Raw genomic sequence first — 12,500 nt, forward strand, 5'->3', positions numbered from 1 at the left:
AAATCTCACGTTGAATCAAAAACTCAATCCCCTAACCTGTCACCAATCAAACCAACTCATGAAACACCAACTAAATCTCCGCCAGAGGTAACAAACCACCCAGAAAAACAAACACAACCATCAAAAGAAAACCAGGCTCAACCACCCATAAAAGCAACAGCAAAACCAATTCCAGACACATTCACTCTGTCACCTCTTGACGTTATCACCGGTGTTGGTGTAAACCCATTGGAGCCATTTACTTTCGATGACCCAGAAGACCCTCCCTTAACACCCATAAGTTCAGCTTTAAAGTCGGCTTCCGATCCGCAGAGCTCCTAACACCAGTTTTGTATTTATCCTCCTCGTGTTTTTCTTGTCATGGGTATCATTATTTTAATGCATAGCACATAGAAACAGTAACAACGCTTTCAATTCTATTTCCTCTCTAGCTATACTCTTATCATATTATGTTTTCGTCGTTGTCATAACAAGCAATGCCCCGATTACAGAATAATCGAATGCGCATTATTCGATTACTGCAGCGCTTTGTTTACTTTCCAGTCAGAAGTTTTACTTTGTTGCAATCAAAATAAGGAACGTTTGACGCGCTTTTTCTGTTGCAGTATTATTTCTAAGCAAAAATATTCTAAACTTTCACCACTGCAATGTATGCCCATGCATACCTTTCTGTGGGTCTATCTATTACTATTTCAACATTTGAAAGAATATTTTTCCTTGTCATATAAAAGATACTTTCCGCTTTCCTCGTATAGGGAATGAGATTAGCGGAAGAGTAGCGTCCCTTGATTGGACGTCACCCATAGTCTGTGACATCACCGGCGGAAAAGTTATAAGAGAGAGAACGTCATGTTGGTTGTGCGCATGCGTCTCTCGTCCTCATTTCATTCCCTATAGTCGTCATGTGACATTAGCTCCATAATATATTATTTAAACAACCCCCGGCCCCTCGCTATCAAATTAAAAAGTCAAAATGAAATGTTTTTGTCAATTATCTTTTCCATTTGAATGCTATTATCCACAACCAGAATAATGAAATTTAGTGAAAAAGTAGTTTTTCTTTTATGACTAGTGGAGATGTAAATGTTGCTGCTCGAAGCTCGAAGAAATAGATAACAATGTGAAATTGATTGTACGCTTCAATTTAATTACGAAAACAGATAAAATGGACGTTACGGGTTTCCCCATTATCAACAAAACAGGATGAATGAAACACTGCAGACGAATGAGATAATGCGGTAGTGACGTTGTTAAGATGAATTCATCTTAACCACGCCACTATTTATGACTAGTGGAGAACACTCAATATTTGCGGAGATTTAAGGCTATTGTGAACAGCTTTTCGTTTATTTACTTTACCACTGTATTGTGGAAGTTATCATAGATCCAGACGAATCGTATGAGCCATCAACGATAAAAATCGGTAAGAAAATAAAGTCTGCAGGTGCGCGCAAATAAATCGGGCAACAGGGTGGCCAGATGGCGATTCCCAATCCCAAGGTCAAATTAAAGACCGATCATTATACCCTGGCAAATATTCTAAATCATCATTTGTGTCAACGGCTGGTAGAACAACTCTCAATAATTTTTTTAAAGAGGTTTCAAATTACTTGTATCTTGTATATCAATCTGTATAAAATAGTATTATAATTTTCTATTTGCCAGTAATTCTGGACTCGTTCGCAAAATAATCAACATAGATAGTAAGGCCGTATTTCCTCTTTGTTGCCTATTATTATCATTATAGTCGAGAGAAAAATATAGATCATTAATTCGAAGCTTTGTGTGTGTGGTTTTTTTTTTGTTTTTTTTTTTTTTTTGTTCTATAATTTAATCAATCGTTTTGCTACAATGGAAACCGCTCAAGTTTAACTGTTTCTTTCCCATTTTCTTTCTTTTTGATACTAAAACTCAAGTCCAGAGCTCAATCCAAAGTAGAATAAAATATTTAAAAATGAAAAAAAATGCTTTGCAATCTTAAATCAATGTAAATATAAAGCCCCCTTTGACTTGTGTTTCTCTATGAGGAGACAAAGAAAAGAGATTAAATGAAACCCGCTTCATCACACATGGTGATCTCTTCCTTAGAAATGAAGAACAAGAAATAAAACCCGTGAGTTAGGGAGTTTATAAAAGAAGAAGAAGAAGAAGAAGAAGAAGAAGAAGAAGAAGAAGAAGAAGAAGAAGAAGAAGAAGAAGAAGAAGAAGTGGTGGTGGTGTATTCACTCTCCACGACACAAACGGTTGCTGTCTGACGTCACATTGATGCAGACACAAACCAATGCGTTGCAGTAATTATATGAAACTTCGAAGCCAAAGCCTTCTGGAAGCCTTCAGGTTGAAGAGCCTCGTTACGAGTGTCTTGGACGGTGACTTAAGTGGTTTCTATTGTATTCTGTTCAATATAGTTGTAATTTATTATAGCAGAATGATATTTTGATTTTTAAAATAACCGAAAGAAAATTTTGTAAATAAATTGTATAAATCGACAAGCAATGATGACGACATTCAATTGAGTCACGACAGTATTTGATTGGTTCGACGTGTATTGCTTTGGGCGTCTGAGGAATCAAAGTGTTATGGTCTCATTAAAATACAATCAAAACAATGCAATATGATAGTATCCATAACAACAATCTTAAATCAAGCCCATAGCATTCCGTTCGGTTGTCAGACCGTCCTATGTACACGTCGACATAGTCTTTACTATGACTTTTGACAGAAACACCAAATAGGAGGTGGGAAGAAGAATTCGTGATCTCACACCTTCCTCTCTTCCGGTTCAAAACTTCTTTGAAGGGTGTGACCAGTCCTCCAGAGGACTAACAATAAATAGGTTTCATATTGAATCATAAGGTGACATAACTATTTAGTACCCAGCAATACGTATAGGCAGAATCTTAGGATTACGGGGCGTAAAGAGAAAGGATGGATGATCTTTAGTGCGGCTATGTGGTGGTATTGTGGTATGACACTCGCTTTCGGATCGTTCGGCGCATAGTTTAGTCCTTGGAACTCACTTTCTTTCACCGTACTCGGGTGTAAAATGAGTACCTGGCCGTTAACAGCGTCGTCTCTGTCCGAAAAATTGCAATATCGCCTAACAGGCGTCATGTCCCGTCCTAAATGTTAAGTGTTGCTGTTGGCCAGGAACCCCTTGTAACGCGATTTAATTTGAGCTCTTTTAATTGATATTGTGCTATATAAAAATCTCAATTTATTTATTTTATTGACGACCAACTTTTATTTAGGCCAGAGCTCAAGATGCCATCACCCTGAAACCAGAAGATCAGTTGCAGAAGGCATGTATTCAGTCCTCCGTATGACTGATTAAACACTTCCAATGAGATTGGAACCAGTATTTTGACACCACACTATTGCTGTCTATTGACGAGTCTCTAAGGTTTTGCCGTACACACGAAACCTGATGACAACTCTACATAAGGGTTACAACCGACATGTACAAATATGCAGGTCTGACATCCGATACCACTTATGGGCCTATTTTAACATTGTTGTAATGGACAATATTTTTCGCCATTAAAAAACAAAAACAAAACGTCAATTACAACAATGAGCCCATAAGGAATTGGGTTATCAGACCTGAAAATAAGTGCACGTCGGCTACAACCGAAGCGCACAATGCGATCATCTTCTCCTTTGAGTACTTTTAACAACAACTCCCCTTTTCTCTTTCCTATGGCGAATGTGGACTTAATTGTAACGTCGTTTTTATGGAACAATCGGGCAATGAGTTAAAAACGGCTTTTACTGACTTCAGGAGGTCTTGGTAGCTCAGTTGATAGGGCACTCGCTTCACAAGCAAAAGGACCGAGATTGATTCCAGTTGCAGTCGAGATTCTTCCTTTTCTGACCTCCCTGTTCATCCAGCAGTGATTGGGTGGCTGGATCTAATAGATCTGGCGGAACATACTTTGCATTATACAAGCGTATTATCCAAAGAGTAACAAGCAATTGCGATTGGGTCTTTGTTATTGTTTTTTTTTATATTGCCATCCACGTTTATGACTAATTCTCACTAAACTGTATTAACCAGATTATAGTACGTTCAAGATTACACACAGTTTGGTGTGTTGATCCGTTATGCTTCCGGATGGCAATGTTGTGAGTTTCTTGGTCAAGCGCATACTCTCTATAGCCGGTCTAGCTCAGTAGGGAAATGGAACAGTCAAATCAAGACGATTGAGATGGATGGGTCATGTTTACCCGTAGGCGGTTATGTGGTCTTGTGATATGACACTCGCTTTCGGATCGGAAGTACCTGGGTTCGAGCCTCGCACGGCACATAGTTGAGTCCTTGGAAAAGGATCTTTACTTTTATGCTCTCATCGTACTCAGGTGTAAAATGAGTACCTTATCGTTAACAGCGTAGTCTCTGTCGGGAGAAAAATAATGTAAGATCGCCTAACAACCGTCATGTCTCGTTTTACATGTTACATGTTGCTGTTGGTCAGGGACCCTTTGTAAGGCGCTTTGAGCACAGTTAATGTATATTGCACTACATAAAAGCTCCATTTTTGTGTGTGGACAGGATGGATAAAACGACCGCAAAACACTGGCTATTGTGTTGTTTCCCAGGGCGACTCAGCAGTCCACACATATTATTGCCCCATTCAACCCAGTGGTGAACGGATAGCTTAAAAGCTATTACAAATAATAATATGATAATGAGCTACAAGATTATTAAAAAAGGACCCCCGACCGAAGCTTATACGCACTCCCCACCCCGCTTTCTATTAAATTTCAGCTCACGAAATTTGCAGGTGAAAATTTTGTTTTAACAAGTTATTCAACTTTTATAATCAAATCATTTTAAAAACTATACTGTCGGGTTTATTATACTAGCTGTATATTTGATTGAAAGAAAACCATTTTATACATCACATCTCGTCTCGCCTAAATTAGAATTCCCCCTCCCCCTCCCCCCCCCCCCCCCCCCCCCCCCCTCTCCCCCAACGTCTATGGATTGGTCAAATTGCCCCCCCCCCCCCCCCCCCCCCCTTTCTTTGGTCAAATTGCGCAGCGTATCCCCTTCTCTTCCACACCCACCCCACCCCCTTCTATTGAATTTTGGCCAAAGTGCTACCCCCCCCCCCCCCCCCCCCCACCCTTATAATAATAGTTGATATTGTCGAATATTCATATGGATTCTGTTTGTTTTCAGTTAAGGAACAAGAGAGACAACTCAATAAATTATTTAAATGTCACCAAGTCAAATGTGCCCCTTAGCCTATTCAAAAAAAAACTATTTTGATTAATATTTCAAGGTAAAAGCATTTATAATATTAACAAGACTTTTTCCAAAATTCTTTGAATTTTTTTAACGTAAAAATAACCATCTGAGAAAAATATTGTGTATTGATCATTTTAATATTGCAAGGGACTGACGGATTTCGACGACGACTGTCAGTGACTGGCGACTGGCACTCATCAGTCATCAGTCAGTGCAGTTAGATGAAAACTGCATCAGAACTGAACAAGGAAGCAACGCATATTGATTAATCTTTCTTTATCATCTGTTTGGATTTTAAAAATCACTTATTAATTGTAAGTATTCTTTTATGAAATGATGGTTTATAAATTGTTGTTGGCCTCTTGTCATTAGAATATTTAAGTAACTTCGAATTTGAATACAACTGTCAACACAGCAGACGTCCTGTCGTGTCCACAACCTCGTCTGCTTTTATTTGTCGTGACCAGTAAATCTCCTCCTTCGTTTGGTTATGTTTACTTTAAAGAATAACCGGCTTTACTCATATGCAGAGCAGATGATAAGGAATTAATACATTCACATTTCAAAATTACATGTGCTGAATCTTTTTTTTTTTTGAATTGTTCCCCATCCATTTTCTGATTTTCTTTCACTTTCAGCTGACCATTGTCACTGACTGGTCAACAATATTGTTCAAAAACTTGTTATCAGCTAGTTGGTTGTCCCAGCTCTTTGAAATTTATCCTAAAAATACTATAAAAATAACCAAGTGTGGGGTTCCAACTTTAGATATCTTTTTCTTTTTTTTCCCATCTCTCACAATAGATAAAAAACCCCAAAACATTACAATTACTTCTTTTGCTTTAACAAAAGATTAAAAATCGTTCCAAATTAGAGCCAACTAAACCAGGTCAAGTGTGTTATAATAATATGTCAATTTAAGAAAAATAAGACTTTTCTTCAATTCTGAATGTATCTATTTATTTATGACATAATGAAATGTCTTCTTTCAAATTATCACAGCGAAAATAATATGACAGAGATTTAGGTTGAGAGAATCAGTTTGTCACGAATTCGAGAGAAAGTCGTTTTTTAGGGTAAACCTCCCTGGACAATTGCTATTTTGGATTGTTACTTTTACATTACATATTTTCATATTTGTGTAAAGACTCTCTGCGATTAATGATTGGGCATTGATCCCTCCGGTGGAAGCAAAGTAGGCAATAAGCCGAAAGACAGTGTAAATAGTCATAAAAACAGTGTACATAGTGTCTCTAGTATTAAAAACAGTGTAAATAGTGTCTCTAGTCAAAAAAACAATGTAAATAGCATCTCTAGTCATAAAAACAGTGTAAATAGTGTATCAAGTCATAAATCCAGTGTACATAGCGTCTCCAATCATAAAAACAGTGTACAGAGTGTCTCTAGTCATAAAACAGTACCTGTACATAATGGACCTTTAAAATGCTTTTACACAAATGCAGACTCTGTAATGAATAAAAGGAGTGAACTTTTAAGTGTGATAGCGCATGAAGGTGCAGACATTGTGTGTATTACAGAGACATTGCCAAAGAATCACAGTGGAAGGATTGAACCAGTTGAACTGCAGCTACAGGGTTATGATTGTTTTCACAATATGGGTCAGGACCAGTGCCATAGGGGTGTTGCAGTGTGGGTAAAGAAAAGTCATGGTGCTCAACCTGTGAAGCTGGATAGCAAGAATCAAACAGCACAAGAGTCAGTGTGGTGTGAGATATCTCTCAAGTCAAAAGATAGCCTTTTAGTGGGCACAGTGTATAGGTCTCCCAGTAGTTCAAAAGAAAATGATGTTCTAGTAAATGAGCTTTTAGTCAAATTGTCAGTGGGCAGGTCTCATGTCTTGGTAGTTGGCGACTTCAACCATCCAGCACTGAAATGGGTTGATGAAATTTCTCCCAAAGACTGTGATCATCCATCGTCAAAGTTTATGGAAGCGGTTAGGGACAGCTTTCTTGTTCAGCATGTGAAAAAGCCGACACATTTTCCAAATGATTAGACCCCAAATGTCCTTGACTTAGTGTTCACCAGTGAGCAAGACATGATTGAGACAGTTAGACATAGTGCACCATTAGGCAAAAGCCATCATCAGATTTTACTGTTTGGCTTGAAATGTTATACAGAGAGGAAAGCACAGCTTGGGAATCGTTTCAATTATACAAAAGGTGACTATAACATGCTTAGGGACTCTGTGCAATCTCTTAACATTTCTGACAAAATTAGAGACATGGACGTAACATTTGCTTGGAATACAGTCAAGAAGGAGGTTATGTCTGTTATTGAGGTTTGCGTGCCTAAGGTGAAGATTGGTGTTGCTAGGTCCAGACCACAGTGGATGAACAGTGATGTGGCTGCTAAAATTCAGAAAAAGAAGCACGCTTATCAAAAGTATATGCAGTCAAGAGATGGCAAGGACTACCTGCTATACACTAGTGCTAGGAACCAGGCTAAAAGTGCTTGTAGGTCCGCAGTTAGGAACTTGGAAAAGAATATTGCTCAGAACGCAAAGAAAAACCCTAAGGCATTTTTTGCTTACGCCAGGACAAAAACTAGAACACAAGAGGGAGTGGCTAACTTAAAGAATGGAGAAAGAAAAGTGTCATCTGATAAAGGAAAGGCAAACGTGCTAAATTCCTTTTTTAGTAGTGTTTTCACAAATGAGGACCTTAGTGATGTACCAGAATGTGAGATGAAAGTCACTGGCACTAAACTGGAGAGTATAGCTATAGACAGTGAAGATGTTCGAAATCGACTTCTTTCCTTGAATCCAAACAAGTCGCCAGGTCCGGATGGTTTCCACCCTAGGGTACCAAAGGAACTAGCTGTTCAGCTTGCTGGCCCTCTGGCTCTCGTGTTTGAGAAATCCTTGAGGGAAGGTGTTCTTCCTTCAGACTGGAAAGAAGCGCAGGTCACACCCCTGTTTAAGAAAGGAGAAAAGAGTTCACCAGGAAATTATCGGCCTGTCAGCCTTACAAGTGTGATATGCAAAGTTATGGAAGGAATTGTTAGAGACAGCCTGATTGACCATCTGACCTCAAATGAACTGTTATCAGGTTGCCAACATGGCTTTGTGTCTGGGCGTTCATGTGTAACAAACTTGTTAGCTACCCTAGAAGACTGGACATCTCTATTAGACAGTGGGTCTTCCGTAGACGCAATTTACCTAGATTTTTCAAAGGCATTTGACTCTGTCCCGCATGAGCGCCTAAAGGTCAAACTGAGGGCACTTGGAGTTCAAGGTGAAGTACTTGCCTGGATTGTTAATTTTCTTACGGACAGGCGTCAACAAGTTTGTATTAACGGACAGTTGTCTGATTGGGCGTGTGTAAGGAGTGGGGTGCCACAAGGTAGTGTGCTTGGACCATCACTTTTCGTAGCATTTATCAATGATTTACCAGAGACTGTATCAGGCTTGTGTTCTATGTATGCAGATGATACGAAAGTGTATGGTGTGACTGACAGTGAGGTTGATATAAAGAGACTTCAGAGTGATCTTGATAGTTTGGTCGATTGGGCTGATACTTGGCAGCTAAAGTTTAATGCCGACAAATGCAAAGTGCTCCATTTAGGCAACAAAAACCAGAAAGCAACCTACAAAATGAGAAAACATGGGAGTGAGGAGATAATTGATTTACAAGACAACATTGGAGAAAGATCTGGGAGTTCATATGGACCCAGAGCTCAAGTTTTCACAGCATTTGGAAAGGCAGGTCAACAAAGCTAACAGAATGCTTGGACTGATAAGGAGATCTTTTGACTATCTTGACTGTGACACTATGAAGTTAATGTTTGCAGCTTTGGTCCGACCACATTTGGAGTTTGGAAACTGTGTATGGGCACCTTACCTTAAAAAGGATAAGAAGCTTATAGAGAGTGTGCTTAGGCGAGCAACAAAGGTCGTTAGTGGACTCAAGGACTTGAGTTATGAACAGCGCCTGAAAAGAGTAGGACTGCCAAGTATGGTCTATCGGCGTTTGAGAGGTGATATGATTGAGACCTATAAGTTCACACATTGCTTGTACGCGACTCAGGATAGGCTGTTCACAGTAGACAAAAAATCAGTCACCAGGGGCCACTCATATAAACTTCTGAAACCCAGGGTTAAAACCACCCTTCGACAGAACTTTTTTACACAGAGAGTAATTGAACGTTGGAACGCATTGTCAGCAAATGTCGTTGAAGCGCCGAGTGTCAATGCTTTCAAGAATAGATTAGATGCTGTGATGGAAAGTTATGTGCATAGTGTAGAAGTGCCTCCCACCCAAAATAGCTATGATCAAAAGATCAGTAGAGAAAGTGTAGTGTAGGCTAGCCCCTGATCACAAGATCAGGTAGGGAAATGCATTATGCATTAGATCAGTAGTGAACAAGACATTCAGTGACTGGAAAGACTCGGCGACAGGCCAGTGGCCTAATCAAGCGACGTCGATACCTTCTATTCTATTCTATTCTATTCTAATATTTTGAGATGCTTTTAGGATAGGGTGTGCGTTATAATTAAATTTCATCATTTGATCCTCAGATCAATACTCCCCAATACAGTACAGTGCAAGCCGCTTCATAAGAATAATACTGTTATGTAGACATTGTTCCAATAAAGCTGCATTCCAATAAACTGATACTGATACCGCTTGTGTGTCCTCCATTAGAGCTACCTGTGAATACCACACATGATATCTTTTGCGTCGGTTATATACCTGAATTAAGTAGTAATATGGAGCAAGTATACTTTCATTTGCTTGTCTGAAATTTTATTTTCTATTTTTCGTCCAATTTAACATGGTGGTAGAACAAAGAGATTGTGTTACCCCTATCTTCATAAATTCGTATGGCATTCTCGCTACACCCAATTTTGAAAAGAGGTAAATATAATCAATGACATATGAATCCTGTTCCAGTTTAATCCACAACTCATTATACAATTTTAATCTACGTGGTATGTGGCATCATTACTTGTGCTCTCGCCGATCATTTTTTCCTCACCAAGAATGGCAAATGTCTTAAGGTATTTCATATTATTAACCATGATAAAGGGAATGTGTCGTGGTAGACTCAGTTACCTTACTTTTTTGATCAATCGAAGACGCGTTATGACTATACATTCTTTTTCTTTGCAATAGCAATATTCATGTTTATGGTGTAGGGAACTTATTTGTTGTGTGTTCTGGTTTGTTGTTGTTCCCAGCTGTGAACTGATTTATGTCCGTGAAGCACTGTGAGTCTCTTTACTGTAGTGTGATGTTTCTTCTTGTGTTTGCTTGTGAAGTCGTGTCGGTGTAAAAGCGGCTGTTAACGGTCATTCTATCCCTTTCAGCATTTTAAATAAACATGGATTATTAAAAATGAATTAACTTCGTATAAGTGTATCTCGTGTCCCGGGAGCGAAACCCAAACCTACCCACTTCGGTGGAGATGCATGCCTTAGATATTACCCACTTCTGTGGAGATTTGATTTGATTTATTTATTTTATTTTCCATCATGACTGTGATGTAAAAATCTATTCACGACAATGGTTACTTTTATTTTAGATTAAATAAAATTCTTGAAAATTACTGCGATTACTGAAGCTCCAAAATAGTTCTGATTAACCAGCATGCATTCCAATTAACCAGTAGAAATTGTAGAAAAAAATTCTGTCACGCTTCCAATTATTAGCGGTTATTCTGATAAAACGGCGTTCCAAGTATGTGCTTTGATTTTTATCATAAAGGAGCCAGCCTGGCCAGTTCACAGTTCTCTATAGAATTTCAAATGAAACCAAACACCTATTCTTTACCGAAACTATGACAATTTTTTGTGATATTCGATAAATAAGCTGTTCTCTTTAATAAAAAAAAAAGGAACACTCACTAACAGTTGAAAGAAGGAGACCAATTTTTCAAAATGGTCATCATGTCAGTGTTTTTGGAAAAGAAAGCTAGCTGAGAAAAAGTTTAGTTCTGGGTTGTCTAAATATTATTCATATTGTAAACACAAAATGGTGGATTAAGTCGAATCAATACAGCCATAAGCTTTTGTTTAGTTTTTCTTTTGAATAAAAATTATAAGAAAGATGATTCTGCTTTTGTGAACATTTTGAGTTGAAAGTAATAGACTATTTTTATGTTGGTTGGGTTTGAAAACGATGACTGGTCGATTCATTCAGATTGAGCATTACTGTAGATGATGCATATTTCTATTTTCCAATAATAGCTGGGTGTGTTAAATTTAGATCCTAGCCTTCATTCCCCATGGCCTGACATTGTTGCCCTTAAGATTACGTCACTATACAGGGGCAACGATCGTCAAAAGAAAGTGAATACTGATTTGTCAATATTGCTTTTGAACTTAAACCGGGTCTCAGATTTTGGCCCTAAATTCAAGTTAAAAATTTTTAGATCACCCCACCATACTACCTTTAACGTGTGGGTTCTTCACAGTTTCTTGTGTTATAGTCCCATACCAGCCACCATTCATGAGGCTTTATAATGGACATTTTATACATTTAGCTCTTACTTAAATGTGGTCCCACACAACGCTTGAGTAGTCTTAAAGAGTGGTTTAGCATTTTCTGGGCAGCTAATGATTCTATTTTTTTGCCCGTCTTATTCACTAAGTTGAGCATATGAATATGAATGGTATCTATTAATATCTTGAATGTTTAGAATTGAATGAATTTTGTCTATTTTGTCGTTATAATACGTTTACCTGGACATTTTTTTGTCTGTTTAAAAAGCTGTGTGGGATGAAGTGCCAGACTATAATGATGATAGTTTTTCTTTTTTTTTTCTTCTCTCTATTTCCTTTGCCTGGCACTGAATCATACACATTAATTTTCAAATCTTTTTTATCCGACATCAAATCATTGTGTACACCCTAATTTTTCACATATATTATTTAAAGGAAATATGTTCAACCCTCCATCTATTATATGTGGGTAAGCTGGGTCTATTGGCTATTAAATGTTTAGCTAAAACCATTTCTAACCCTTATAATAATAATAATTATAATGCGTAATTTCTATAGCGCCCCTTTCCACCAAAAGTGCTCGGAAGTGCTAAAACATGCGATCATATATATCATCCAATAAAATCACTCGCATAAAACTGAAAAGAGGACAGAGAATTCTGGTGTCTGGTGTCTGCTGAAAGAGCATTGAAGCGGAAGGAGCAGAATGTGCAAAAGCCCGTCGTGAAAAAAATTTGACTTAGGAATCAATTTTGGTAGAGGATAAAGATAATTTCTTACAAT

General features: G+C 38.1%; 3 protein-coding genes across 4 annotated transcripts in view; all 3 read left to right on the forward strand.

Annotated features, from left to right (window-relative positions):
* Nucleotides 1-1,778, forward strand: part of LOC144975458 (uncharacterized) — a 9,292-nt gene extending 7,514 nt beyond the window's left edge. Inside the window, exon 3 of the mRNA XM_078919553.1 lies at nucleotides 1-1,778. This exon is cut by the window's left edge and continues 386 nt beyond it. Coding sequence (XP_078775679.1) covers nucleotides 1-321 — 321 coding nt within the window. The 3' untranslated portion in view covers nucleotides 322-1,778.
* A 3,618-nt stretch (nucleotides 1,779-5,396) lies between these two features.
* LOC144975460 (cyclin-dependent kinase 18-like) overlaps nucleotides 5,397-12,500 on the forward strand; it is a 245,146-nt gene continuing 238,042 nt past the window's right edge. Inside the window, exon 1 of one of the 2 annotated variants that reach the window (XR_013645924.1) lies at nucleotides 5,397-5,568. The gene's annotated coding sequence lies outside the window, so the exon portion shown is untranslated. The remainder of the gene's footprint in view (nucleotides 5,569-12,500) is intronic. The other variant, XM_078919562.1, reaches the window with a different exon arrangement.
* Nucleotides 8,998-9,833, forward strand: LOC144975914 (uncharacterized). Its single transcript, XM_078920102.1, has 2 exons — nucleotides 8,998-9,489; nucleotides 9,792-9,833. Exons 1-2 carry the CDS (start codon nucleotides 8,998-9,000, stop codon nucleotides 9,831-9,833), a joined length of 534 nt encoding a protein of 177 aa, XP_078776228.1.

The sequence above is a fragment of the Berghia stephanieae genome, chromosome 6, assembly GCF_034508935.2.
Source record: "Berghia stephanieae isolate SIO BIC M18660-M18661 chromosome 6, UCSD_Bste_1.3, whole genome shotgun sequence".
Taxonomy (NCBI): Eukaryota; Metazoa; Mollusca; class Gastropoda; order Nudibranchia; family Aeolidiidae; genus Berghia; species Berghia stephanieae.